The following is a 24,410-nucleotide window of genomic DNA, read 5'->3' on the forward strand; positions in this document are numbered from 1 at the left end:
AACGCAAACATTTTCTTAAACTCACCATGGCCAGATGTTGCCTTACCAATCTCTCATCTGGCCAAGCAAAATTTCTATTGGTGGAGCAATCCTAAGGTCACCTCCATGTTTTCTTTCTTCTTCATTCATCCCAGTGGGTCTAGCCTAGACAAGAAGAGAGCCAGGTATCCCTTCCTAGAAGGAACTGGGCTAACTCATGTTCAGGAACAGGCCAGGTGGGCATGTAGGAGCAACAGACTTTATTTCTTCTGTTATGATACCAGGTTATGTTCTGAGATACGAGTTCTCAAAAGAGAATTACTTCAGGCAGAACTTATGCTTTAATGTTGGTTCCTTGGTCTAGAAGAATCTGCACGGGGGTTCCAGGCCCTGCCACGGCTTTCTGATGAGAAGCCTGGCAGGCATGTCACAGAAGGAATGCAGACAAGAACAATATGCCGGGCTGTGGCAGGAGACCCAGTCCCTATGCCCACACGTGCAGGGGCATGATCCGGCCCTCAGCATGCTAGAGGCTTGACTACAACAATGCAGAGGGCTGACAGTCATCTCAAACACATATCATAAGCTTTTCCCTCCCCAGCTGGTTCAAACTCACAAAGCCATTCACCCAGCATTTTGAAAAACCGCCCATTTCCCTGTAAAAAAGACTTGAGAAGGTTAGTGCATAATCTACAGGAAGAGCTTAAAGCAGAAAGAAAACGGTGATGGCAGCAGTCTGGGTCCTGTGGCTGCCCTTCTGTGCCACTCCATGGAGGAGTGTGCGCAGTGCCCTAGAAACCTGGGGGCACAGGCAGGTGGGCAGGTGGGCAAGGACAGGGCAGGGGCAGGGCAGGGTGGGGAGAGAGGTCTGTGGCAGTCAGGGCCCACAGCTGAATCTCTGAGGAAGAGAGATGAGCCCAGATCTCTGCACCGCAGTGATCCCACAGCTGCCTTAGAAGTCATAAGGGGACACAAAGATGGTGACCTTGGACACATGGTTGGCCTGGAAGGAGCGGTCCAGGTATTCTGACATGTCGACGTCCACCTCTAGCGTCTGAGGCCCCTCCAGGGTCTGGACGAGGATCAGCTCCCCCGTCTGCCGGTCTGAGCGCTGCATCACAAAGTGGCCTCGGCTGTTCCCACCCACGATCCCAAACCGCAGGCTGTTGGGTCCGGGTCGGCCGGGGGCTGAGGCCGTAGCCATGCGGAAGAGCGTGATGGGCGTCTTCAGGTTGGAGGGCAGAGAAAGGTAATGGAAGGAGATGGTCTTGGGCAAGTGGCGGCACGGTCTGCTCTCCATGGGGCAGGGGTTTCGCTCACACTGGCTGGAACGGAGAGGCAAAGTGGAGGGAGTCAGCCTTGGCGAAACTCAGGAAGGGCTGCCCTGACCTGGCTCGCCGGCCCCACTGCCTTCTTGCGGAGGCCAGCAGAGTGACCTTCCCCAGCCACCAGCTCCTCACCACAGGTGCTCAGAGCCACAGGCAAATGAGCATGGGTGGTGTCAGGTGTGGCCAGGGCACAGGTGCTCCCCTGACCCACTTGTGTGTGGATGGGTATGTATACTTATATATGCTGTTACTATAGTTTTCACAGAAAACTAAAGCTGGGGAAGATTAACTAGTGATGGTCCTGGTATTCAAACCAGGTGCCCCTTCTACATGTGCCGACACCTCTCTCAGTAATGGTGGGACCCTGGCAGGTAGCTGCCAACACTGGAATGTGGTGCTCTATATGGGGTGAACTTTCCAAACACCCAGTGTTTACTCTTAAAGAGGGAACCCTGTCTCTCTTAATAATTTGGAATCAGGATCTTGTGGAAGTGCTTCTGAAATTTCTCTACCTTACCCAACATAAAAGACAGATGCAATTCAGTGACCCATAATAATCACAGTTATGCAGGTTGAATACGGTATCTGGCTGTGAATCAGGGCTGTCCCCGAAGGCTATGACATACAGTCCCTTCACTACGTGACTTCTGAGGAAGATCGTGATGCCTTCGGGCTCAGGAAATAACTGCCACTCTTCAATGCCACTGACTTTCTCAGTGCTTCTATTCTGTCTGCTACAGTGCAAAAAAAAATTCAGGCATCTGAGCTTGTGAAGTCAATTCACTCTAAAGACAATGTTAAGGCTCTTGTGGTCTCCGTTTCAGAAGAAAATACATGCACTCTGTGATAGTTGTAGTTACTCTCCTGAAAGGCCTGTCTCTCACCTTTTGAAAACAAAAACTACTACGTGCTGAGATTCCTGAAAATCAAACCTCCTAATCTCAGAGGAAGAGCAGATTAATATAATGCAGAGTGACTGGAACCTACCAGTTACCAGCCATGTGAACACGAGAAAATGATCTTCTCCCAAATCTGTGTAATATGTCTCTGCCTCCTGGTAATGTGACCACAGTGGTCTTCCCTCCAGCGGCCCCCACCCCCAAAAGTGCTGCAGCAGGGTGGCTAGAATTCATTCATCCTCCATGTCAGCAGGGAGCACTTGGAACTGTACCCCTATCAGGGCAAATTGGGTTCTTGCTGCACAGAGCAGCAAGGCATTAAATGCAACCACCGAAGGGAAACGGAAGCTCAGAGAAGCCAGACTCCCAGCTCCCGCCTTCCATCCTTCCTTGGATATAACTGTACCTTTTCCTAAGAACTGAGGCAGAATCTGGCCCACCCACCCTGGGAGGCCTGGCTGAGGGATGTATGCGCCCGGCCGTGGGTGCCCTGGCTATACTCACAACGGAGACGTCTTCACGTAGCTCACGTTGCCGCTGCCCTCGGGGCACTCCGGGCTGACGCACTGGAAGCCTCCACCGGTATTGATGCACATGGTTCCCTGGGGACACACGTGCTGGGGGCTCACACACTCATCGACGTCTGAAATAAGGGACATCCCAGGGAGGGTGAAAATCCCGATGTCCCTTCTGTCACAAGACCACATGAAAAACCTCAACAGGCACTGGAATGTGGTGAGCTTTCTAAATACCTAAAATTTATTTTTCAAATTAGGAAACCATGTCATCCTTAGCTATTTGAAATCCAGCCCCCGTGGAAGTGCTGGAGAACCCTGCTGGGGAGCTCACCTCCCCGGGATCCTGTCCTTCCTCAGGGTAGACCCGTCACAGACGTGCTAGAAGCACAGGAGCATTACCAGTCACAGGTCACAACACTTCTCTCAGATCTGCCTCCTCCTCAGCCTGAGCGCTCCAGAGTCTCCCCTCGATGGCTATTATCAGGCCCTTTAGGAGCCAGATCTTCCAGAAAGCCTTTCTACTCCGCTCACCTCACCCCAAATGCATATGTCCTCACTCTCCTTACAGGAAGTCTCTGCTGTTGCCTTCACCCCAGCTGGAAGCTGTTTCTTCCCAATCTGCACAATCCTACCTGGGCCTGCCTTCTTGAGTACTTGTGGGATGGATGGATGGATGGATGGTGGGAAGGAGGGATGGAAGGAGTGATGGATGAATGGGGGATGGATAGAGGGAGGGAGGGATGGATGAACAGATGGAGGGATAGATGGCTGGAGGGAGGGAGGGATGGATGGTTGGTTGGGGGATGGATGGATGGAGGTGTCTTCTCCTTCCCCAGTCCCAGGTTACTCACTCCTCTGATCCCTGCAGAGCCCCTAGTGGGGATCCCACCAGGATGTCATTGGAGAGCCACCTCTTCTCTCACATTGCACTTCAGGCCATGGAGACGCCCTCTGTCTTCTCTCCTGCTCCTTCTCCCCCAGTGGCTAAGAGCTGCTGTTCGAGACCAGCCAGGCTCTCTCTTGAGCGCTGCAACCACCTGCCTCTGCAGCAGCATCACTCACCCTCACAGCTCTTCCCGTCGGCCATGGTCCGGTACCCGCTGGGGCAGGCACAGCGGTAGGAACCCGGGGTGTTCACACAGGTGTGCATGCAGAGCCGGGGGCGTCCCTCCTGCCCGTAGAGCTCGCATTCATTCACATCTGGGGACAGAAGTGCCCAGTATGAGCAGGAGCCATGTGGTGAACACCCACCAACCATGACCCAGGATGGCCGCACCTCAATTCCTGGAGGGGATGGCCACTGTGGCTAAGTGGCTGGGTCTGGTGGGGTAGGGAAAGCCCGTCCCCAGCAGAGCATCCAGAAGAAGAGCAGGTGTGCTCCCCTTCCTCCCCAGCCAAGGGCCCACAGGGCCGAAGGGAGGGGTGAGAGGGACCTACGTGGTAGACCCTAGATGGGTTCCTCTAAGGCGGAAGACTAACAGAAAGGACCCCGCAGAGGCTGGCAGATGGGGCCGGCAGCCCAGACTATTGGCTTGGATCACAGCCCCACCTCAACTGGCCTCATCTTTGGGCATGGAGTAAGAGAGGCTCTCATTTCTGCTGCTGTAAAATGAGGTAGTTGGCACCAACCGGCCAATTCTCAGGTTTGGGCCTGCTTAGTTTGAGTGGTTCTTAGAAGGCACTTTGGTATTAGGAGAGGTTAGCTGCAGTGGCTGGGTCTGTAAAGCTAAGTGGAGAGGGGACCAGGGAATTGGGTCCCAGACCCCTGCACAGCTCAGGGGGCCTGTCTCGCCAGCACAAGGACTCAAGCTCCTCTCTGCCCGTGTCACTGCAGCTGGATGGAGGGGACAAGGGGCCTCAAGGCCCTTCTAGAGGAGTGTCCGTGGTTTGGATGGCACCGTGCTCGAGTTCTGGCATGGGAGCAAGTGTGGGCACCCATGGCTGCTTTCTCCAGTCTTGATTCTCACGATGGCCCCTAACGTCTAGTCTCAGCAGCCATCAGGTCGACACTTACCTAAAACGCAAAGCGGGTCGGGCTTTCTGAGACTTTGCCCGTCCCCTGCGCTGGGTCGGGCAGCAGGAGGGCAGGGCGGCGGGTGGGAGCCCCGTCCTCGCTCCCCCACCCTCCCAGTCCCGCCCGCTTCTGGGACAGAGCCCCCGCCTACCCTGGCAGACGCTGTCGCCCGCGGCGGCGCCGCTCAGGTGGAATCCGGCCTCGCAGCTGCAGTGCTGCGCCCGCTCCACCTGCGCACAGCGCGGCGCGCGGCTGAAGGCGGGGTCGCCGGCCACGCTGCCGTCCGGGGCGGCTGCGGGGACAAGACACCCTCAGCGCCCGGCCCTGGCGCACCCGCCGCGCGCCCGACCTCGGGCAGGGGCCGGGAGGAGGGCCGGGCCGGGGGCGCGCCCCCTCGTCAGGGCTTACGCTGGAGTCGGGAAGGAAAGACAAGCCGTTAACCAGAAACCCGCAGCCGGCCGCAGCCGCCCGCAAATCCCAGGGCAGGAGGCGCAGGCCACGCGGCTGCGCCCAGAAGAACCGCCGCGGGGTCAAATTTCCGTTTTCCCGCAGAAGGCTTAACACACCAGCATATGCTAACAGTGATGCCTGGAGGTTGAAACTAGGGAATTTATTATTTTTATTTTGAGAGAGAAGGAGAACGCGAGCAGGGGAGGCGAGGAGGGAGAGAGAGAGAGAGGAAGAGAAGAGAAGAGAGAGAAGAGAAAAGAGAAGAAAGAGAAGAGAAGAGAAGAGAAGAGAAAAGAGAAGAAAGAGAAGAGAAGGGAAGGGAAGGGAAGGGAAGAGAAGGAAAAGACCCCAAGCAGGCTCATTCAAAGGCGGGGCTCCATCCCCACAAATGGCGAGATCATTACGCCAAAAACAAGAGTCAGAGCCTCACTGACTAAGCCACCTAGATGCCCCTAAAACTATGAAATGTAAAACACTACTTTTGGGGGGTTCTTTTTTGTTGTTGTAATTTTTATACCTTTCTAAGGAATCTAAGCTTTTCATTTTTAAACCAAGGACATCAATTTTCCAATCAGAAAAAAAAAATCTTTTTAATTAGCTTTTGAAAGTTTTCAAAAGATTTGCAGCTTTTTACGGTTAGGGGAGGTGGGAGAGGAACAGGTGGTGAAAGAAATGGTGCTGAACCTCTTCAGCGGGGACACAACACGGGGTGACTCCATTTATGCAAAGTCTTCAGAGTAATCAGATTCATAGAGAGCATGTAGAGTGGTTGTGGGGGAGGCTGGGAGGGGAGGGAAAAGGGAAGTACTGTTTCAGGGGCAGAGTTTCAGTTCTGGAAGACGTGGTGAGGGCTGTCTAACCAATGTAAATGCACTTAATGCCTCTGGCCTGTACCCTTATAGTGGTGAAAATGGTACATTTTATGTTGTATATATTTTACTATAATAGGGAAAAAAGAGAGGAGTGGATTTTTTCAATGTTTATTTTTGAGAGAGAGAGAGCACAAGAGGGGAAGGGGCAGAGAGAGAGTGAGACACAAAATCCAAAGCAGGCTCCAGGCTCTGAGCTGTCAGCACAGAACCCGACACAGGGTTCAAACCCATGGACTGGGAGATCATGACCTGAGCTGAAGTCGGAAGCTTAACCGACTGAGCCACCCAGGCACCCTGAGGTGAACGGATTTTAAAAAGTATTCAGAGAGGGGCGCCTGGGTGGCTCAGTCGGTTAAGCATTCGACTTCAGCTCAGGTCACGATCTCACGGTTTGTGAGTGTGAGCCCTGTGTTGGGCTCTGTGCTGACAGCTCAGAGCCTGGAACCTGCTCCACATTTTGTGTGTGTCTCTCTCTTTGCCCCTCTCCTGCTTGTGCGCTCTCTCTCAAAAATAAACAAACATTTAAAAAAATATTTAAAAGATATTCGGAGAGGGGCTCCCCCTCAGAGCTGGAAAGACACGGGCAGAGATGATGGGAAGGAAGGCTCCAGGCGAGCAAGAACCTGGGCCTCTGCTGGGCTGTTTGTGGAGACCATGAGGACATCCACTGGCTTCAGACGCACCTGCCCACTCCCTCCTCCCCTTCCCTGGGGAGGTTCTTGTCGTGGGGAAATCTTTACATATAAAGTCGCACCTGAAGAGCAACTGCCTACAGGTCCTGACGGCACCAACCCTGACATGTGGGGTTTAGGACACTCAGGGTCTAGGGCCAGCACATTTGGCTTGAAAGAAGGCCCATTTCTTGTTCTCTCCTGTTTGTAAGTAGGAGGAGAGGCGATGGGACTGTTTCCACGGAGAGCAGCTCCCCGGATGGGAGCTGGAAGAGCCTCCAGGCTCTTGGGAAGGGCAGCTTCATTCCGAGAAAGCACCGGCGAGGCTGAGTCAGCTGAACAGAACCAAGACAATTAAGCGGCAGCTCTCTGGGGGCAAAATATTTAAAACTGGCCTTGGACGGAGTCTGATGCAAGAATATCAAGTTCCGACAAAGCTCCTACTCTCTGGACACTAGCGCTAACCACCAGTTCCTCCTCCTCCCCACACCGAGATTCCGCACCGAAACCCAGACAACCGGACGGGACACTCCAGGGCTTTCTGGCAAAGAAAGAGGACAGCTTTAGGATTTGACTTTTTAATCTAAGAAACGTTGGCTACAGCACAGTGGGGGGACCCTCATAGATATCTTACTGGATTATCTTGCCATCTGTGAAAACAGCCACTATGTGGCCTGTAGACCTGCTAGCTAGGGACGTGTTGGGACTCAAGATGTGGATAATGAGCTTCCCACCAGTCAGATGTCTGGTGCACAGCTCTGAGGGTACTTTGGCCTGTATCAGTAACTGCTGATTTTGCTGGGAGCATCAGAAAGGAAGAGCCATTCTGTTGATCTGCAGAGGAAATGCTGACCGAGTGAAGGTGGAGCAGGGAAGCTTCTCAGGCCAAATTCCCAGTCTGGGGAGCTCTTACATTAGGGGTCAGTACCTCCACCTGCATTTTCTTTTTTTTTTTTAATTTTTTAACGTTTTATTTATTTTTGAGACAGAGAGAGACAGAGCATGAACGGGGGAGGGGCAGAGAGAGAGGGAGACACAGAATCGGAAACAGGCTCCAGGCTCTGAGCCATCAGCCCAGAGCCCGATGCGGGGCTCGAACTCACGGACCGCGAGATCGTGACCTGAGCTGAAGTCGGACGCTTAACCGACTGAGCCACCCAGGCGCCCCTCCACCTGCATTTTCTTACATGAGAAGGATCAAAACTCCGGTTACACAGGAGACCTGCATTCCATCTCAGATAACCACAGCAGTAACTGGAGGGATCAGGGGACAGAAAGCCCACTCTCGGGTGGGGAACTGAGCTCCTGACACATCTGCGTGTGGTGACCTGTGACCAGGGTGCTCCTCTCTCTACAGTGGAACGTCCTCACCCAGCCCCACGGCGGCTACGTACCTGTCTGGGCCTGGTGCTGACAGTGGCTCCCCGTCTTCCCGGGAGGACAGATGCATTTGTACTGGCTGACTCCTTCTACACACGTGCCGCCATTCTGACAAGGCTGGCTGGAGCATTCGCTCATGTCTAGGAACAAATAATTTTCAAATAGAAGTAGTTGAGTTCTGATTCTAAAATGAACCCAAACCAAAGATGGGTTACTTTTCTTTACATGGCAGGAGGACTCCAGCTTCCACTCTCCCGCCATTCGGAAAGCCACATACCCTGCCACACACCAGGAGCTTGCCTGGGGCTCTGCCTGCAGGAGCTGGCCCGTCAGCCAGCCACTCTCCACCAGAGGCACCATTTTCTAATTTACAGGGTGGACCACTGCATGAACCCACATTGCCTTTGAGTCAAGCTGTACTGTCCCCAACTCTGCCCTTAGCAGCCAACACTCAGGAAGAACACCTTTTCAGGGGAGTTGTAAGAGTGATAGATGGTCCATCAGTGTCCGGAGAAGGGGAAAACCAGCTCTCTCCAAATTCCCACCCGGAAGCTCTCCTGTACTCATTTCCTGTGCAACCAAGGAAGACTTTTTGACTCTCGACACTTCCTAAGTGGTGGAAAAGGGAAACGTTCCTTGCTCATACACACAGCAGTCCTGTGGGAAAGCAATATATAGAAAGAGATATAGATTTAAAAGTTTAATGGATTTCTCTCTGTGTGGTAGGATTACAGGCAATTTTTCTTCATTTACACTTTTTTTCTACTCTTTCATTTTCCCACAACGACCTTTCCCACAATAAATTTTCTAATTAGAAAAAAATAATTTTTTAAAAACCCTCAGGCCACATCTGCGTGTTATGAATCCTTAAGTCCAGTCTTTTTTTTTTTTTAATGCTTATTTTTATTTTTGAGAGAGAGAGCTCGAGTGGGGTAGGCACAGAGAGGGAGAGAGACACAGAATCCGAAGCAGGCTCCAGGCTCTGAGCTGTCAGCACAGAGCCTGATGCGGGGCTCGAACTCATGAACCATGAGATCATGTCCTGGGCCAAAGTTGGACGCTTAACCGACTGAGCCACCCAGGCACCCCTAAGCCCAGTCTTTTTTGTTAACTTTTTTTAAACATTATTTATTACTGAGAGACAAAGCGTGAGCATGGGAGGGACAGAGAGAGGGGGAGACACAGAATCTGAAGCAGGCTCCAGGCTCTGAGTTGTCAGCACAGAGCCTGATGCGGGGCTCGAACCCACAAACTGTGAGATCATGACCTGAGCTGAAGTTGGACACTTAACCAACAGAGCCACCCAGGCGCCCTACCCCTAAGCCCAGTCTTAAAGCACAGAGAGCGCAAGCCCTTTCTACCAAAGAGAGAGGTTTGTCAGTTCACTGAGTTGACCACAGCATCTCAGGAAAGGAAGCTGGAAACCTCTCCTTGTTGGCATATGAGCATCCTTTCCTGCTGTATCTATCAAGAGGAAGAAAGGGTGCTTTGCTCCTGATGAGAACAGCAGCCTTGCTGTGGGTGGGTTGGCTTGGGATGCTGGCTTCCCTTCTGCCTCTTCAGAGCTGGGATGTTATACAGACTATTGTATGGTTTCTGTTAGTTGTGAAAGGACCCAGATCATCCAAATGCTGCTTATTCCTGGGGAAGGAGCTTTTTCAGCTTCTCAGTAACCTCACCCTGCTTGTGTTCTCCCCATACGTTCTGTTCTCAGATGACTGGTCTCTAGGAATGTGTCTAGAGTGACACTGTACACAATATGCCACAGAGCTTGGAATTCCCGCTTCTGCCCATTGCCTGCCCCCAACACTGCTGTCTAGCAGAGTCTGAAAGCAAGCAGACCACTAGTCCGTGATGTTGTGGGCCGAGAGCCAAAGAGTGTGAACATGAGTAGCCTTCGATTTGGCCCCAGTGGGACGAGCGCCATTGTCTCTCCCCTCTGATCCTCCAGTGGAAGGGACCGGGCCTGGCTGCACCTGGTGGGGCAGGGGGTTTGGGGGGGTTGGTCATCAGCTCAACAGAGAAATGTACAGGTGGCCCAGGACTCTGTTCTCTGTCTCCCCGTCTGGATCTTGTTGCCCAGGATTTTCGTTTCTAGACAGGCTCCATACAGACGTAATTTCTTATCTTGGTACACTGTGAGAAGCATTCCATGGCCCAGTGCCCAGTCCTGGTGCCCCATCTGTGTCCTGATCGAAGTATAGCTGTCATCACATTCACATCTGTCCCAGGCTGTGCAGGGTGGCTTCAGGGCCGTACAGAGGGCATGGGCAGAGGCTGAGGAGAGACTGTCTAGCCAAAAGCATGGCGGATGATCCTGTTGAACTCTGCTGTTTAGTGAGCACTTACTATTTCCCGGGAGCCGAGCTGCATGTTTTACGCACATGATCTGCTCTCTTCCCGTTTATTTACAATCCTTTCCTGTGTTCTGTCATCTCGTTTCAGATTTTCCATTTCTCCAATCACCTCATTTCTGAGGCTTGCTAGTTTTTATTTGTGCTGTCCTTTCACAGTTTTTGTCTTTTTCAAATTTCTTTCAGCTTGTTTAGAAATACCAGGTAATAGTCTTCATCTATTTTATGGCCAGGTCTTTCTGGCATTTCCTCATTTTCTGTAGAGACTTTTTATTCTATCTTTTTTTTCCCTTATAACAGTTTGTATGGGATTTGACAAGAGTCCTTTTCTGTTACTCATGTTCAGAGGAAACACGTTCTCCTATACGGCTGGTCCAGCCTCCTGACTGTCCACCTGGTGCTTCCGTGGCTGTTTTCAGTGTGGCTCATGCTTTCTCTGCGCTGCCCGCTTTCTGCTCCTCTCCCGCTCTCTGGGCCATCCCTTTCGTGTGCACTGACATTCTTTGTTGAGCCATTTGGATCCTCCTCCCATTAGAGTCTCATCAATATCAGGCTATGTCCTGGGAGGTTTCAGGAGTTCCTAGGGGCCAGTGTGCTCCAGCCACTGAGACTTCCTGTTGAAAAGCCAGCCCAGGAAAGCCAGGACTGGGGTGGATCCTAAGAAGATGATTAGATTTCAAAGACAAAGAAAAAATCCTTTGGGCATCCAGGCGAGAAGACCAAGATACTTATGGCAGCAACAGCAGAATCAGCTACGACGGAAGACACAGAGGCATATTTAACACACTCAAGGAAAGAAGACGCAAGACAGGCAGGTGATGTCCAAACTGGCGCCCAGTGGGAAAGCTGCACTCTTTCTGAAAGAGCAAGAACTCGGGGGATTACCCTCAGCGCATCCTGAGGAATAGGCTGCAGAGCCGTCTGCACGAGGGCAGCAGTAAGGCTCCCCAAGGCACAGCATCATGAAGGATGGCGGATGGCTCGGGCTTCCCCGCAACGGCGTCTACAGCTGTCCGGCCGGCACAAAACAAAAGTCTTCCTTAGATCTCATCAGGCCTCTGGAGTTCACTGCCAGTTTTTAAGAAATCAAGAGGCAAGGGACGCCTGGGTGGCTCAGTCGGTTGAGCATCCGATTCAGCTCAGATCATGATCTGACAGTTCATGTGTTCGAGCCCCACGTCAGGCTCCATGCTGATCATGCAGGGCCTGCTTTGGATTCTCTGTCTCCCTCTCTCTCTGCCTCTCGCTGCCCCCCTCTCAAAAATAAATAAACATTAAAAAAATTAAAAAAAAAAAAAAAGAAGAAATCCAGAGACCAAAAATGTACAAACTGTAGTTATGAGATAGATAATACTGAGGCTGTGATGTACAGCATGGTGACTGTAGGTAACACTGCTGTGTTGGTAACAGGGAAGTTGTTAAGACAGTAGATTCTCACCACAAAGGCAAAACCATTTCTTTTCTTTTTGCATGTGTATATGGGAGGATGGGTGCTAAGGAAACTTGGTGTGATGACCATTTCACAATGTATGTAAGTCAGGTGGTTATGCTGCACATCTTAAGCTTAACACAGTGCTGGATGTTAATAAAACTGAAAGGAAGGAAGGAAGGAAGGAAGGAAGGAAGGAAGGAAGAAAGAAAGAAAGAGAGAGACTGGAAAATCATGTTAAATGACCCCACAGGGATGCAGTTAACAAAATCAAGGCTGTGGGAAACAAACCATTTTCTTCAACAAATAAACTGGAAGAGACTGAGGCAGGGTGGCAGGAGGAAGGAGGAGGAAGGGGAGGAGACTGTAGACTAAAAAGGAGTAAGAGGGGCGTCTGGGAGGCTCAGTAGGTTAAGTGTCTGACTCTTGACTTCGGTCCAGGTCATGATATCACAGTTCTGGGATTGAGCCCCGCATGAAACTCTGTGCTGACAGATCAACCAACTGTAATGTGTGGCTCTTATGTGGACCCTGGTTCAACCAAAGTGTTAAAAAATCATGAGGCAACTGGAGAAATTTTTACCCTAACTAGGTATTTAAAGATATTAAGGAATTTGCTGTATTTGAGTGTGTGAGGATCGTTATACCATTCTTTCTACTGTGCATTTAAAATTTTCCACAGCGATGGCACAAGAACAGACACTCAGATCAATGGAACAGAATAGAGAACCCAGAAATGGACCCACAAACATATGGCCAACTAATCTTTGACAAAACAGGAAAGAATATCCAATGGAATAAAGACAGTCTCTTCAGCAAGTGGTGCTGGGAAAACTGGACAGCGATATGCAGAAGAATGAAGCTGGACCACTTTCTTACACCATACACAAAAATAAACTCAAAATGGATGAAAGACCTCAATGTAAGACAGGAAGCCATCAAAATCCTCGGAGAGAAAGCAGGCAAAAACCTCTTTGATCTTGACTGCAGCAACTTCTTACTCAATACGTCTCTGGAGGCAAGGGAAACAAAAGCAAAAATGAACTACTGGGACCTCATCAAAATAAAAACTTCCACACAGAGAAGGAAACAATCAGCAAAACTAAAAGGCAACCGATGGAATGGGAGAAGATATTTGCAAATGACATATCAGATAAAGGGTTAATATCCAGGTTCTGTAAAGAACTTATCAAACTCAACACCCAAAAAACAAAGAATCCAGTGAAGAAATGGGCAAAAGACATGAATAAACACTTCTCCAAAGAAGACATCCAGATGGCCAACTGACACATGAAAAAATGCTCAACATCACTCATCATCAGGGAAATGCAAATCAAAACCACAATGAGATACCACCTCACACCTGTCAGAATGGCTAACATTAACAACTCAGGCAACAACAGATGTTGGCGAGGATACGGACAAAGAGGATCTCTTTTGCATTGTTGGTGGGAATGCAAGCTGGTGCAGCCACTCTGGAAAACAGTATGGAGGTTCCTCAAGAAATTAAAAATAGAACTACCCTACAACCCAGCAATTGTATAAATTGGATAAAGCAATTGGATAAATACTAGGTATTTATCCACGGGATACAGGTGTGCTGTTTCAAAGGGACATATGCACCCCAATGTTTATAGCAGCACTATCAACAATAGCCAAAGTATGGAAAGAGCCCAAATGTCCATCGATGGATGAATGGATAAAGATGTGGTATATATACACAATGGAGTATTACTCGGCAATCAAAAAGAATGAAATCTTGCCATTTGCAACTACATGGATGGAACTGGAGGGTATTATGCTAAGTGAAATTAGTCAGAGAAAGACAAATATCATATGACTTCAGTCATATGAGGACTTTATGATACAAAACAGATGAACATAAGGGAAGGGAAACAAAAATAATATAAAAACAAGGAGGGGGACAAAACAGAAGAAACTCCTAAATATGGAGAACAAACAGAGGGTTACTGGAGGGGTTGTGGGAGAGGGGATGGGCTTAATGGGGAAGGGGCACTAAGGAATCTACTCCTGAAATCATTGTTGCACTATATGCTAATTAATTTGGATGTAAATTAAAAAAATAAAATTAATTTTAAAAAAGATAAGTTCTATTTAAATATATATATGTATGTAAAAGAACATAAACAGTCCTTTTGATTCAGTAAATTTAGCTTTTTGGAAAAAAATTTTTCCACCGCAAAACATGTATTAAGATTGTTTGTCTTGGCATTATTTATGATTACAAAAACCAGGCACAAAAAAGGGATAGTTCAGTAGAACTAGAATAGTTCCCTTAGGGGGAAGTGCTTTGTAATCACTGAAGGTCATGTTTGGGAAGGAAGAGTTAATGAAGACTCACTTCTGTTAATATCTAACCACAAATGTTGTTGGATATGTAAAGCTTGCATATATACACCTAGATAAAAGTCTGGAAGGAAGTTCTTAGTTTTTTGTTTTTTTTTTTTAACATAATCCCTCATTCATTCGTTCGATCAGTCCGTAAATCAGCCAGCCAGTCACTCAGTAGCTAAGTGGCTACTGCATCAGAGGAAGCTCTTTCTCCTCAAATCCTTTTCTGAAGGTCTCTGAGGAAAGGACTCATACAGTGACCCGTGCTCTGCCCTGACTGCAACATAGCCTCCCAAGCACCCGATCTGGTGCCTCAGCCCTGCTTTTTCAGTCTCCTGAGGTTTGTCTCCGTGGGCTCCTCCTGTCTCCTGTGCCTTCGTCTCCCTCTGATGTCTCACTGCCCTTCAGGCCCTGAGCCACTTCCTTTCTGTCTCTACCCTCTCCTCACTGGTGCCCTTACCACCGTCTGTAGATCTAAGTATGTCACCAGCTCCCTTCCTCCCACCCTCCACCTGACCTCTGTTGGGAAAGGCAGTCTCGGGCAGTCTTTGGAGCCCCACTTGGCCGAATAAGAACAGGCCTTGGGACTGGACTGCTTCCTTAACATGAGGCAAAGAGCCCACGGCCTGTGCAGGGCTTACCACCGCCTGGGGGAGACTTCTTTCCCTGTTTCGGGTTCCAAGAGTATTCTTTTGTTCTGCTTACGTGTGTATGTCAATGGCCCTCAGCTTTCAATCTTTCAGACTCCGTGGGAAGGGGTTGGGGGTCCTTCCCCTGCAGCACGAGAGGGGTACATACCCGAGAACTGCCCCGTGTCAGCTGCTGAGAGAGACCCGCCAGCCACGCTGGACCGGCGCCCACTACCGAGGCTGATCTCGCTCTGTCTCTTCCCTGTGAGAGCCAAGTGTGGCTCCATCTGGTGCCTGACCGTGCTGTGTGTTCCTGGGTAACTCTAATACTAAGATGCAGTGGGCAGAGGCCAAAGAGTCCCCGCTGGGAATGGTGACATGGTGTTCTGCTCGATGGTATCCATGGGTTGAATTAACGGTTCTCCACCAGGATGTCGTACAGACATTTTAGCTTAATGTGTCCAAAATGGAGCTCTGATCAACGACCGCCCCCCACCCCAAGCAGGGTGGTTAAGAACAAACCTACACTTGTCGCTCAGTGTTCAGTATCTCTGGTTTACAGGTTTTTTTTTTTAATGTTTATTTAATTTTGAGAGAGAGAGAGAGAGAGAGAGAGAGAGAGAGAGAGAGAGAAAGCACAAGCAGGGGAGAGGCAGAGAGAGAGAGAGACACAGAATCCAAAGGAGGCTCCAGGCTCCGAGCTGTCAGCACAGAGCCCAACACGGGGCTCGAAATCACGAACTGTGAGATCATGACCTGAGCCGAAGTCGGCCGCTTAACCAACTGAGCCACCCGGGTACCCGATCTTCAGTCTCTCTGTAAATGACACCATGCACCCCGACATTCAAGCGGAGTTGGGGAGCCTGGACTTCTCTTTCGTGTAGACAACCCACATGGGTTTAATCATGGAAAGTTCCATCAGTTCTGTCTCTAGGTTTACTTTCAATCTCCTCTGCCGTATCTCACCCCTGGACTTCAGTAGCCCCCTAAGTGGTTCTCCGGCTCTATTCCTGTCACCTCCTGTCACTTTCTACACAGCAGCAACACACAAATCCAATTACCACACCTCTCTCTGTAAACCTGTTTATTGTGCCCAAACTAAAACCCAGCCTCTGCATGGCCTCCAAGGCTGCAAGAGCGGGCCTGTGCATCTCTCTACCTCACCTTGCTCACTCTCAGCTCACACCTGTTCCGGGAGCAAGGTCGTGTACTTTCTTTATTCATTTCCTCAAACATACCAAATTCTTCCCTTCCTTAGCGCCTCTTTGTACCTGCTATTCCCTCTTCCTGGAACAGACTCTTCCCCCGCCACCCACCCACTCACCTGCTCATCACATGACTAGACCCCCCTCCCACACACCCTTTCACATCTCTGCATCCCTGTGACTGCCTCAGAGAGGTCCGCCCCTATTCCTGCCCCCATCATATTTATTCTCAGCCCCTTCTTAGATCCCTTCAGGGCACTGACCGCACACCCCCATTTCTTTACCTTTGCATTTTCGTCTCTGTTTTGCTACCTTCCACCTTAACAGGTAAGCCCCACGAGGTTGGGTAGTGTCTCTTAGACTCAGTGGGAATCCTTAGCACTTGGTGCAATCTTTTGTGCGTAGCTGATGTTCGATGAAAATTCGTTGAATGGATGAATAAAGGTTAAAAAGCGGTGTTTTTTGAAGCCTCGGTAGCTCAGTTGGTTAAGTGTCCGACTCTTGATTTTGGCTCAGGACATGACCTCATCATGGTCACGAGATTGAGACAGAGCCCTGCATTGGGATTCTCTCTCTCCCTCTCTCTCTGCTCCTCCCCCATTCCACCTTTTCTCTCTCTCAAAATAAACATTTTTTTTTAAAAGGTGGAGGGGAGGGGATGACTACCAAAAACAATTCTTTTTTCCCAGCATAGGAATAAGAGAAAAAGTTATTTATTTCCCTCAAATTTTTTCTTTGGTTACCGATGTTGTCAAAGTAACAAAGCCCATGGCTATGATTCTCCCAATTCAGAAAGCTTCAAATCTTAAAAACATACCCTTCCAAGAAAGAAAGGAAAAAAGGGAAATAATCCAGGAAGCTAAATGGCTGCTTTCCATTCTGGAGCTCCAGAGCCTACCTCTGCCCAAGGGGCTCTTTTAATGGCAGGATTATGTGTAATTTCCTTCTATGCCAAGTTGGGTTCATCACCTTCTCTCCAAGCAGCTGACTGTGGATGGGGTGAGGGGCAATTATTAAAGAGCTGCTAAATCTTTCACTGTCTCTGACATTTTGGGTCTTGAAATGAATCCCCTGTGATTAAGAAGATTCTTTTGCTTCTGTGGTCACAACACAATGACCACAGGACTGCGCATATGGAAAATGAAGCGGAGGCACGCGTCACGAAAATTCTAGGGCCACCGTGAGGGGTGTGTGTGTGGAGGTCACTGGATTTTTGAACCCCAGCCCAAGTCCTGCCCACACTGTTAACACTGTTACAAGAGGTCACCAAACAACAGATCGAGGCTCTATTTCTCCTTCTTGACAGGCTTCGGTGGAATCCCTCTGAGGCTCTTATTGGAGACAGCATCCATTAATCAAACAAATTCCTGCTGAGGACAGAAGCGTCCACACAGGCACCCTAACCCGAGTTGCACCCTGGGCGGTGACAGATCAGAGTTTCCTTCCCACCACCAAAGGGTGAGCCCCCATACCTAGTTTACACTTAAACAGATGAGAAATCCATCTGAGATCTCCGTGGGGACTGGAGACAATCTTTCCCGGGCTTTAGATAGTAAATGTGGCCCCAGTAGAAGTCCAGGGTGGGCTGTGCCAAGCAGTCCTCGGCATGGAGGTCAGGGAAGGACACATGGCCAGGAAGGAGGCTGAGGGAAAGGGGAGACAAAGAACACGCGGCAGATCTGGAATGAGCTCATGGGTGAGAGTCAGGAGGTGCACTACATTGGACAACGAGGAGGGCCAGGAGACTTGCTGGCCACACTTGGCATTGGTCCTCCACGGAAAGTCTGATCTCCACATCTCAGGAAAGGAGACTGCTCTGTGCGGCTGGTTGCCCTGATCTTTGTAAGGAAGGGCTAGCCTGGCCTTCCCAAAATGTCAATGCAAGTGTAAGTGAGCAGGTGCGGGAATGTCTTGCCTGGCCAGTGCTGACAGTCAGGACGTAGCCCCACTGTCGGCTTATAGCAAGCAGCTACTCTGATTGGTGAGGGCCTAAAATGCATCAGCGCTTCAAAGTTTTCAAGATCTTTTCTGCTTCTGGCAGTGGCAAGAACCAGTAAAGTGGTGTTTCTCGAAACTTAGTTAATGTCAGAATCACCTTAAAAATGTAGATTTCTAAAGTCCCATCTATAAAGGTCTCACCCGGCTCAACGGGTCTTTTGAGGCCTCAGAGCCTGCCGTTTATAAGCTTTCTCGGCGACGTTGGAGCACCTGAATGTTCGAGAACCACGGCACACATGTCATGATTCACTAGGACGCTCTTTTCCACCGAGGGGTCCTGCTGCAGGAAGGCTGGACACTATTACGTAATTAGCACGTGCAAGCTCAAGAGGGAGCTGGCAGATGTGCCCAGGGTCCTCTGCAGAGGCGCCCAGTCAAGCTGCTAAGATGGAGCTGGGCTGCGGGGAACGTTTTGCATTCCAACCCTCGTCAAGCCCCTATGCGGCCCTTTGCTCAAGCTATTCCTTGTGACTGTGTTCCTGAACCTCTGACGTTCCTTACCCATTTGCCTACAAATGCATTCTGCCAGCTATCCCTTCTGATGAATGCGTCTTTTTATTTAAACCACGTCGTGCTCACTGTAAATGCACGTCACTACTGAGACCGACTACGTGGACAATACCCGAGCAAGACAGAAAACAGCACATGGGGTAAAACCTATTTCTGCACCCAGCACTGCTGGGAGAGTGGGCTGGTGTGGCCCTTTTAAAGAGCAGCATGGTAGTGCTCGGTTTAAAGGAAGTGAGCACACAGCCAGCTGTCCCCTGACTGCAAACCCAAAGAGACAGCCTGGAGACAGAGGAGAGATCAGAAGACCTTGCCAGCACCATTTATGGCAGTGGGGACTTGACTGCCATCTGGGCCTCCATGGTCAGAGGCATGGTCAGGTAAGATGTAGGGGGCACCCCGCAGAGGATGATGTGGCCGTCGGAGTACCTGAGTACCGCCAGAAAGAAATCAACTGGGGTCCGTCATTCAATCCGTAAGTTAAAAATACAGACACTCAAAGCAATGATAATGAGATGTCGTTGTGTTCTCACCTCCTCTGCTGCCATATTTATCATCCATAAGGTGCTTACCCTGGATGGAGACTTCTCAGGGTCAAGGGTAAATCCAGATACTGGCATTTTCCTTGGTGTGTTTGCCAGTGACATGGCTTGTATTTCTTGGCTGGTTCCCAGCTAGGTCTGAGAGCTGGTACCTGTAATCAACCTTAAAAGCATCTGTATTCCCCAAGAGATAGAAAATAGAAGTCTAAATCCACGAATGTGGTTCTGGTTGCCCTGGGCTCCGCAGGTCAATCCACACGATCTGTCTTTAGAGATGACATATTTTCTAATGTTCCTTTATGTTTTCAAGTTATTTATGCATTCAAAGTCCTCTCTACACTGCCCTTGACAACATACTTACTTATGTAATGTGCATTTCCCTTTCAACTCTTGGGCTAAAATCAGGGACATTCTGTCCCAGAAGATGTCCTATGAGACCTGCTTTAAAAACGACTGGTGTCCATGACTTTCTAACCATATTCTTTTGAAAAGCCCAGAGATCATGCATGCCAAGTCTGATTTTCCTCTACATCAAGAAAGTACTGCTGTTGAGCTGAGCACAGAGAGAAGAGAAACCTTTTCATGCCTGCCCTCCATCCTAGTAGTCTCTCCTGGAGCCAGTCTACACCAAGTCCCAAAGCAGACACAAAAGACACTTGAGAATTTCCCTAACCCTACAGGTCACCAACGGCCTTGCAAAATACAGCCCCAGAACATTGGTAAGAACCCATCACCAGTGTCCAGAACAGAGCAAGGTGTTGAGGAGCATAGACTCTGGGGTCAGAGTGTCTGGGAGTGAATCAGTTTAGCCTGCCCCCCAGCTGTGTGGTCTTGGGCAAGTTCCTCCACCTCTCCATGCCTCAATTTCCCCATATGCAAAACAAGACTAAATTGTTGAGAGGGTTTGGCAGAGCTCACGCAGGCCAGCCCAGGCCTGGTGTGGAGGTGAGTCATCGGGCATGTTGGCCACTATTCTGCAGAGGAGGAATGGTAGAGGAATCAGGCAGAAAGCGTCCCAGGGGATGACCCTTTCTACCCAGCAGAGCCCTGCTGGGCTGCAACAGGTCCAGCCCAGAGAGGTGGGAAGGAGGGGCTGTACCTCTGCAGTGGGGCTGCTCCCCCGTCCAGGTGCCGTTGGGAAGGCACACCACGCTGCTGGGCCCAACCAGCCGGAAGCCAGGGTTGCAGGTAAAATGGACTTCGTGATCCACTAAGTACTTGCTTCCAAACTTTCTGCCATCCAGAGGGGCGTTCAGAGCAGGGCAGGAAACTGTGAGGACAAAAAGAAGGACCGTGGTCACTCAACCTCAGTTGAGTTACAACATCTCAGTTACAAGGCTTCTCATCTTCAAGTGCTCCTGTGCTGAGTGCCTCCTCCAGGCTGTGCACAGTGCTGGACATTTTTAATGCTGTGTCCGATCGAATCCTCAAAGCACTCGCGGGCCTGGGTGATACGTGCCCACTCAGTGAAAGATGAGCTGGCACTTTAGAGACGTTGAGTGTTGTGTGCAGGGCTGCAAAGCGTGGGGGGGGGGTGGGGTCAGAACTGGGACCCCCACCTCCCTAGGTGTGGCTGACCTGCCCACTCCTGCCTTCTCGGAACTCTAGCCTCACCGGGTTTCTTAGGCCTCCTGAACAGGCCCGGATCAAGCCCACCTCTAGGCCTTGGCTTTTGCTCTTTTCTCAGCCTGGAATGTTCTTTCCCCAGAACTTCTCCTCTCTGGCTCCTTCTCACTCTTCAGGTCTGAGCTCAAACGCCACCCCCTCCCAGAGTGTTCTCTGGCCACCTTGCTTAGCTAAACCACCCCCCAGGCACTCTCTACCCCATGAGCTCACTTTGCTTTTTTCTTAGCATATGTAATTGTTGGAGTTGACTTCTCCATGTATTTGTTTCCATGTTTGTTGTCAGTCTTCTCCCTCCAAATGCAGTTCGAGAGGGCTGGGACTTTGCCTGGCCTTGCATCCCTGATGTGGCCCCAGCATCAGCCTGGTGCCTGGCACACAGTAAGTGCCCAATAAATAATTCTTGAACAAACGAACCAATGAAAAATTATTTACTGAGTGCTTACCATGTGCCAGGCACTATATTAGGCACTTGGTATAACTAGTGAACAAACCAGACAAAACCCAGCTCTCAGGAAGTCCTCTTCTAACAGGGGTGACCATGGATAACCAAGGTCCTTAAGCAGCAGGCACAGTGTGAGAAGACGTGGTAAGTGTCATGTAGAGGATAAAAGTAGGGAGTAGTATTGGGGATGACAGGGGAGGGGACCAATTGTGAATGTGGTGGTCAGGGTAGGCCTCACGGGGGCAGAGGTGAAGAAAGGAAGGCATAACCATGCAGATATCCAGAAAGGACAGAGGGAACAAGTCGGTGCCCAGGCCCTGTGGTGGAAGTGTACCTGGCAGGTCTGAGGAATGTTAAGGAGAGCTGGAAAGCAGTTGGGGATGAAGTCAGAGAGGCAACCGGGAGCCAGAGAGGGTTTGAAGTGAGGGTTTGAGGTGAAGCACGAGGTGGCCGATTTACACATTAATATAGCACCAGTGGCTGCAGCCTGAGCGTGAAGGGCAGGGTGTGAGGGAGGATGGAGTGGAGGCACAACCTTGACATGACAGTGGTGTGACCAGGGCGGGAGCTGGGAGCGGAGAAAGGCGGCTTGAATGCCGGCTGTGCTGTGAAGGTGTGCTGAGGGGAGACAGAGCCGCCCCACCTTTTCCTCTACCCGCGGCTGGTGCCTCCCGTGGTCAGCACTTGTGGAAAGAAAGTTGCCAAATTGGGACAGGTTGGATATAGATTTTGTTTAGTCGGAAACTCAGAGCCACTTCTGAAATGCTTTAGAAGGAAATTCCAAATGTCATTTGTGAAAATGCTCTTTGGTTTTAGACAGATGAGAAAGAAGCTGTTGCTTCGGCTGCTCAGGCTGCAGTGAGTGATAGAGAACCGCACAGCATCTGCCATGATGGGAACAGCTGCCCACACGTTCCCCCCACATCCTTCCCGGAGCAGCCGTGGTGGGCCGGGCCTGGGCAGACGGGCAGGAGATGGCCCCTCGGAGCACCCTCGGTGCCCTCTGGTTACCGGGGGACCACTGCCACAGCACTCTCCTTTAGTAAGCCTTCAACGTGACACCCAGTGGTAATAACGTTGTGAGATGGAAGCGAGTGTGAGTTCACATCCCAAGGCTTGGGAGCTCCCAGGCTGCTGCCTCAGTCCCTGAAAATAAATGACTTTATAGTCCTTTTAAAATATCAACTACGTTATTGTGCTGAAAGGCATATCAAATGCCTTTGGGGAAAGGAGTAGGGTCTCTTTGGGGATAAAAAAAATCTTTAAAATCCTCAAAAACGAGGGGTGCCGGTGTGGCTCATTTGGTTAAGCATCCGACTCTTGATTTTGGCCTAGGTCATGATCTTACGGTTCGTGGGTTCAAGCCCCATGTCGGCTGACAGCAAGGAATCTGCTTGGGATTCTCTCTCTCCTTCTCTCTACCTCTCCCCTACTCGCACACACACGCTCGTGCTCGCTCTCTCTCTCTCTCTCTCTCAAAATAAAGAAACAAGCATTAAAATAAAACAAAAACACGAGACCTGTAGAGGACTCTGAAAACAAATCCTCAAAAAAGAAAAACTACCTGCTGGAGCAACTCACAGGTAAATCGTACCTGAGTAGATGCAACAGTCTCTGGCACACAGTAGGTGCTCAATAAGTGTTAGTAGAATTAATAAGTGGGTACAGGTCAATTAAAAATCAATTTGCAGTCACTTCTCAAATTGGAGCCAAAGGCCTCTGTCCAGTGAAGGACGTGCCCCTTGGCTGGTTCATTATAAGCACGATGTGGTGAGTCTACAGGGCCACAGGGAAGCTCCCCGTGCTTTCTGGAATGAGGTTACTGTGTAAGGCATGAAATCAGCAGTGAAGCAATCCTAGAGACTGGGAGCACGAATGGAATGAGGCTGCCTGGTAAGCCCTGAAGCTGATGGGTTTTGATGTTCCCCAGAAAGGAAAGCTGGGAAAATAGGAGGGAGATTCTTAGAAGCCAGAAAGAGGAAGGCTAAGAAGTCTCCAGGCCTAGAAATCATTCTTCCTGACTCCCAGCAAATGCCCTTAGGGAAAAAAAAAAAAAGTAAAAGACAGGGCACCTGGTTGGCTCAGTTGGTTAAGTGTCTGACTCTTGATTTGGTCTCAGGTCATGATCTCATGGTTTGTGAGTTTGAGCCTCACGTGGGGCTCTGTGCTTAGAGTGTAGAGCTTGCTTGGGATTCTCTCTCTCTCTCTCTCTCTCTCTCTCTCCCTCTCTGCCCTTCCTCCCCCCCCAAATAAATAAATATATTTTTTAAGTAAAACAAACAAACAAACAAAAAAAAGTAAAAGATAACTTCCCTACTACCTGCAGGCTCCAGGCCCAGGCTCAGCCTCCTAACCCCTACCCCGCAGTGGGGATCCTGACAACTGCCTACTTCCACGTCCAACGCATGGGAGACACAGAATGCACTGTGGCAATATTTAAAAAGAGAATTGGTGGGGCGCCTGGGTGGCTCAGTCAGTTAAGCATACGACTTCAGCTCAGGTCACGATCTCGCGGTCCGTGAGTTTGAGCCCTGCATCAGGCTCTGGGCTGATGGCTCAGAGCCTGGAGCCTGCTTCCGATTCTGTGTCTCCCTCTCTCTCTGACCCTCCCCCATTCATGCTCTGTCTCTCTCTGTCTCAAAAATAAATAAACATAAAAAAAAATTTAAAAAGAATTGGCAGGAGCACTTTGTGGCTCAGTTGGCTAAGCATCTGACTCTTGATTTCAGCTCAGGTCATGATCTCATAGTTCCGTGAGTTCAAGCCCCACGTCGGGCTCTGTCCTGATCGTGCAGAGCTGGCTTGGGATTCTGTCTTCCTCTCTCTCTGCCCCTCCCCTGCACTCTCTCTTTCTCAAAGATAAATAAGTAAACTTAAAAAAAAGTCTTATAAAAAGCGAATTGGCCACTTAAACTTAAAAAAAAAAATCTTACAAAAAGCGAATTGGCCACTTAATAAAAAACATTTTCTCTGGTTCAAGGAAGAAAGACCTGGAATCTGGCAATAAGAAGATCATAATTTAACAATAGACCTCTCTATCTACTCTAGTGGACAGAAGCCTCTAATATAGGCAGGGCAGTCTTATGAATTATCTCTTGCAGGTTCTTCTTGGAAACTCCCAAGGACCATGGGAGCTGTGATCCTATGAAAGCAGAAAGGAGCCGTGTAGTTGTGCAGCTAGCAGGAAAAAAAAAATCACATCTGGTACCTATTAC

General features: G+C 49.8%; 1 protein-coding gene across 1 annotated transcript in view; it reads right to left on the reverse strand.

The window, feature by feature from the left end:
• Positions 1-683: 683 nt before the first annotated feature.
• FBLN7 (fibulin 7) overlaps positions 684-24,410 on the reverse strand; it is a 49,483-nt gene continuing 25,756 nt past the window's right edge. The window contains exons 3-8 of the mRNA XM_030311137.1: positions 20,227-20,397; positions 8,126-8,251; positions 4,890-5,030; positions 3,787-3,924; positions 2,711-2,849; positions 684-1,304 (exon numbers count right to left, since the gene is read on the reverse strand). Of these exons, the coding sequence (XP_030166997.1) occupies positions 932-1,304; positions 2,711-2,849; positions 3,787-3,924; positions 4,890-5,030; positions 8,126-8,251; positions 20,227-20,397 (1,088 nt within the window). The 3' untranslated portion in view covers positions 684-931. The remainder of the gene's footprint in view (positions 1,305-2,710; positions 2,850-3,786; positions 3,925-4,889; positions 5,031-8,125; positions 8,252-20,226; positions 20,398-24,410) is intronic.

This window comes from Lynx canadensis, chromosome A3, assembly GCF_007474595.2.
Source record: "Lynx canadensis isolate LIC74 chromosome A3, mLynCan4.pri.v2, whole genome shotgun sequence".
Taxonomy (NCBI): domain Eukaryota; kingdom Metazoa; phylum Chordata; class Mammalia; order Carnivora; family Felidae; genus Lynx; species Lynx canadensis.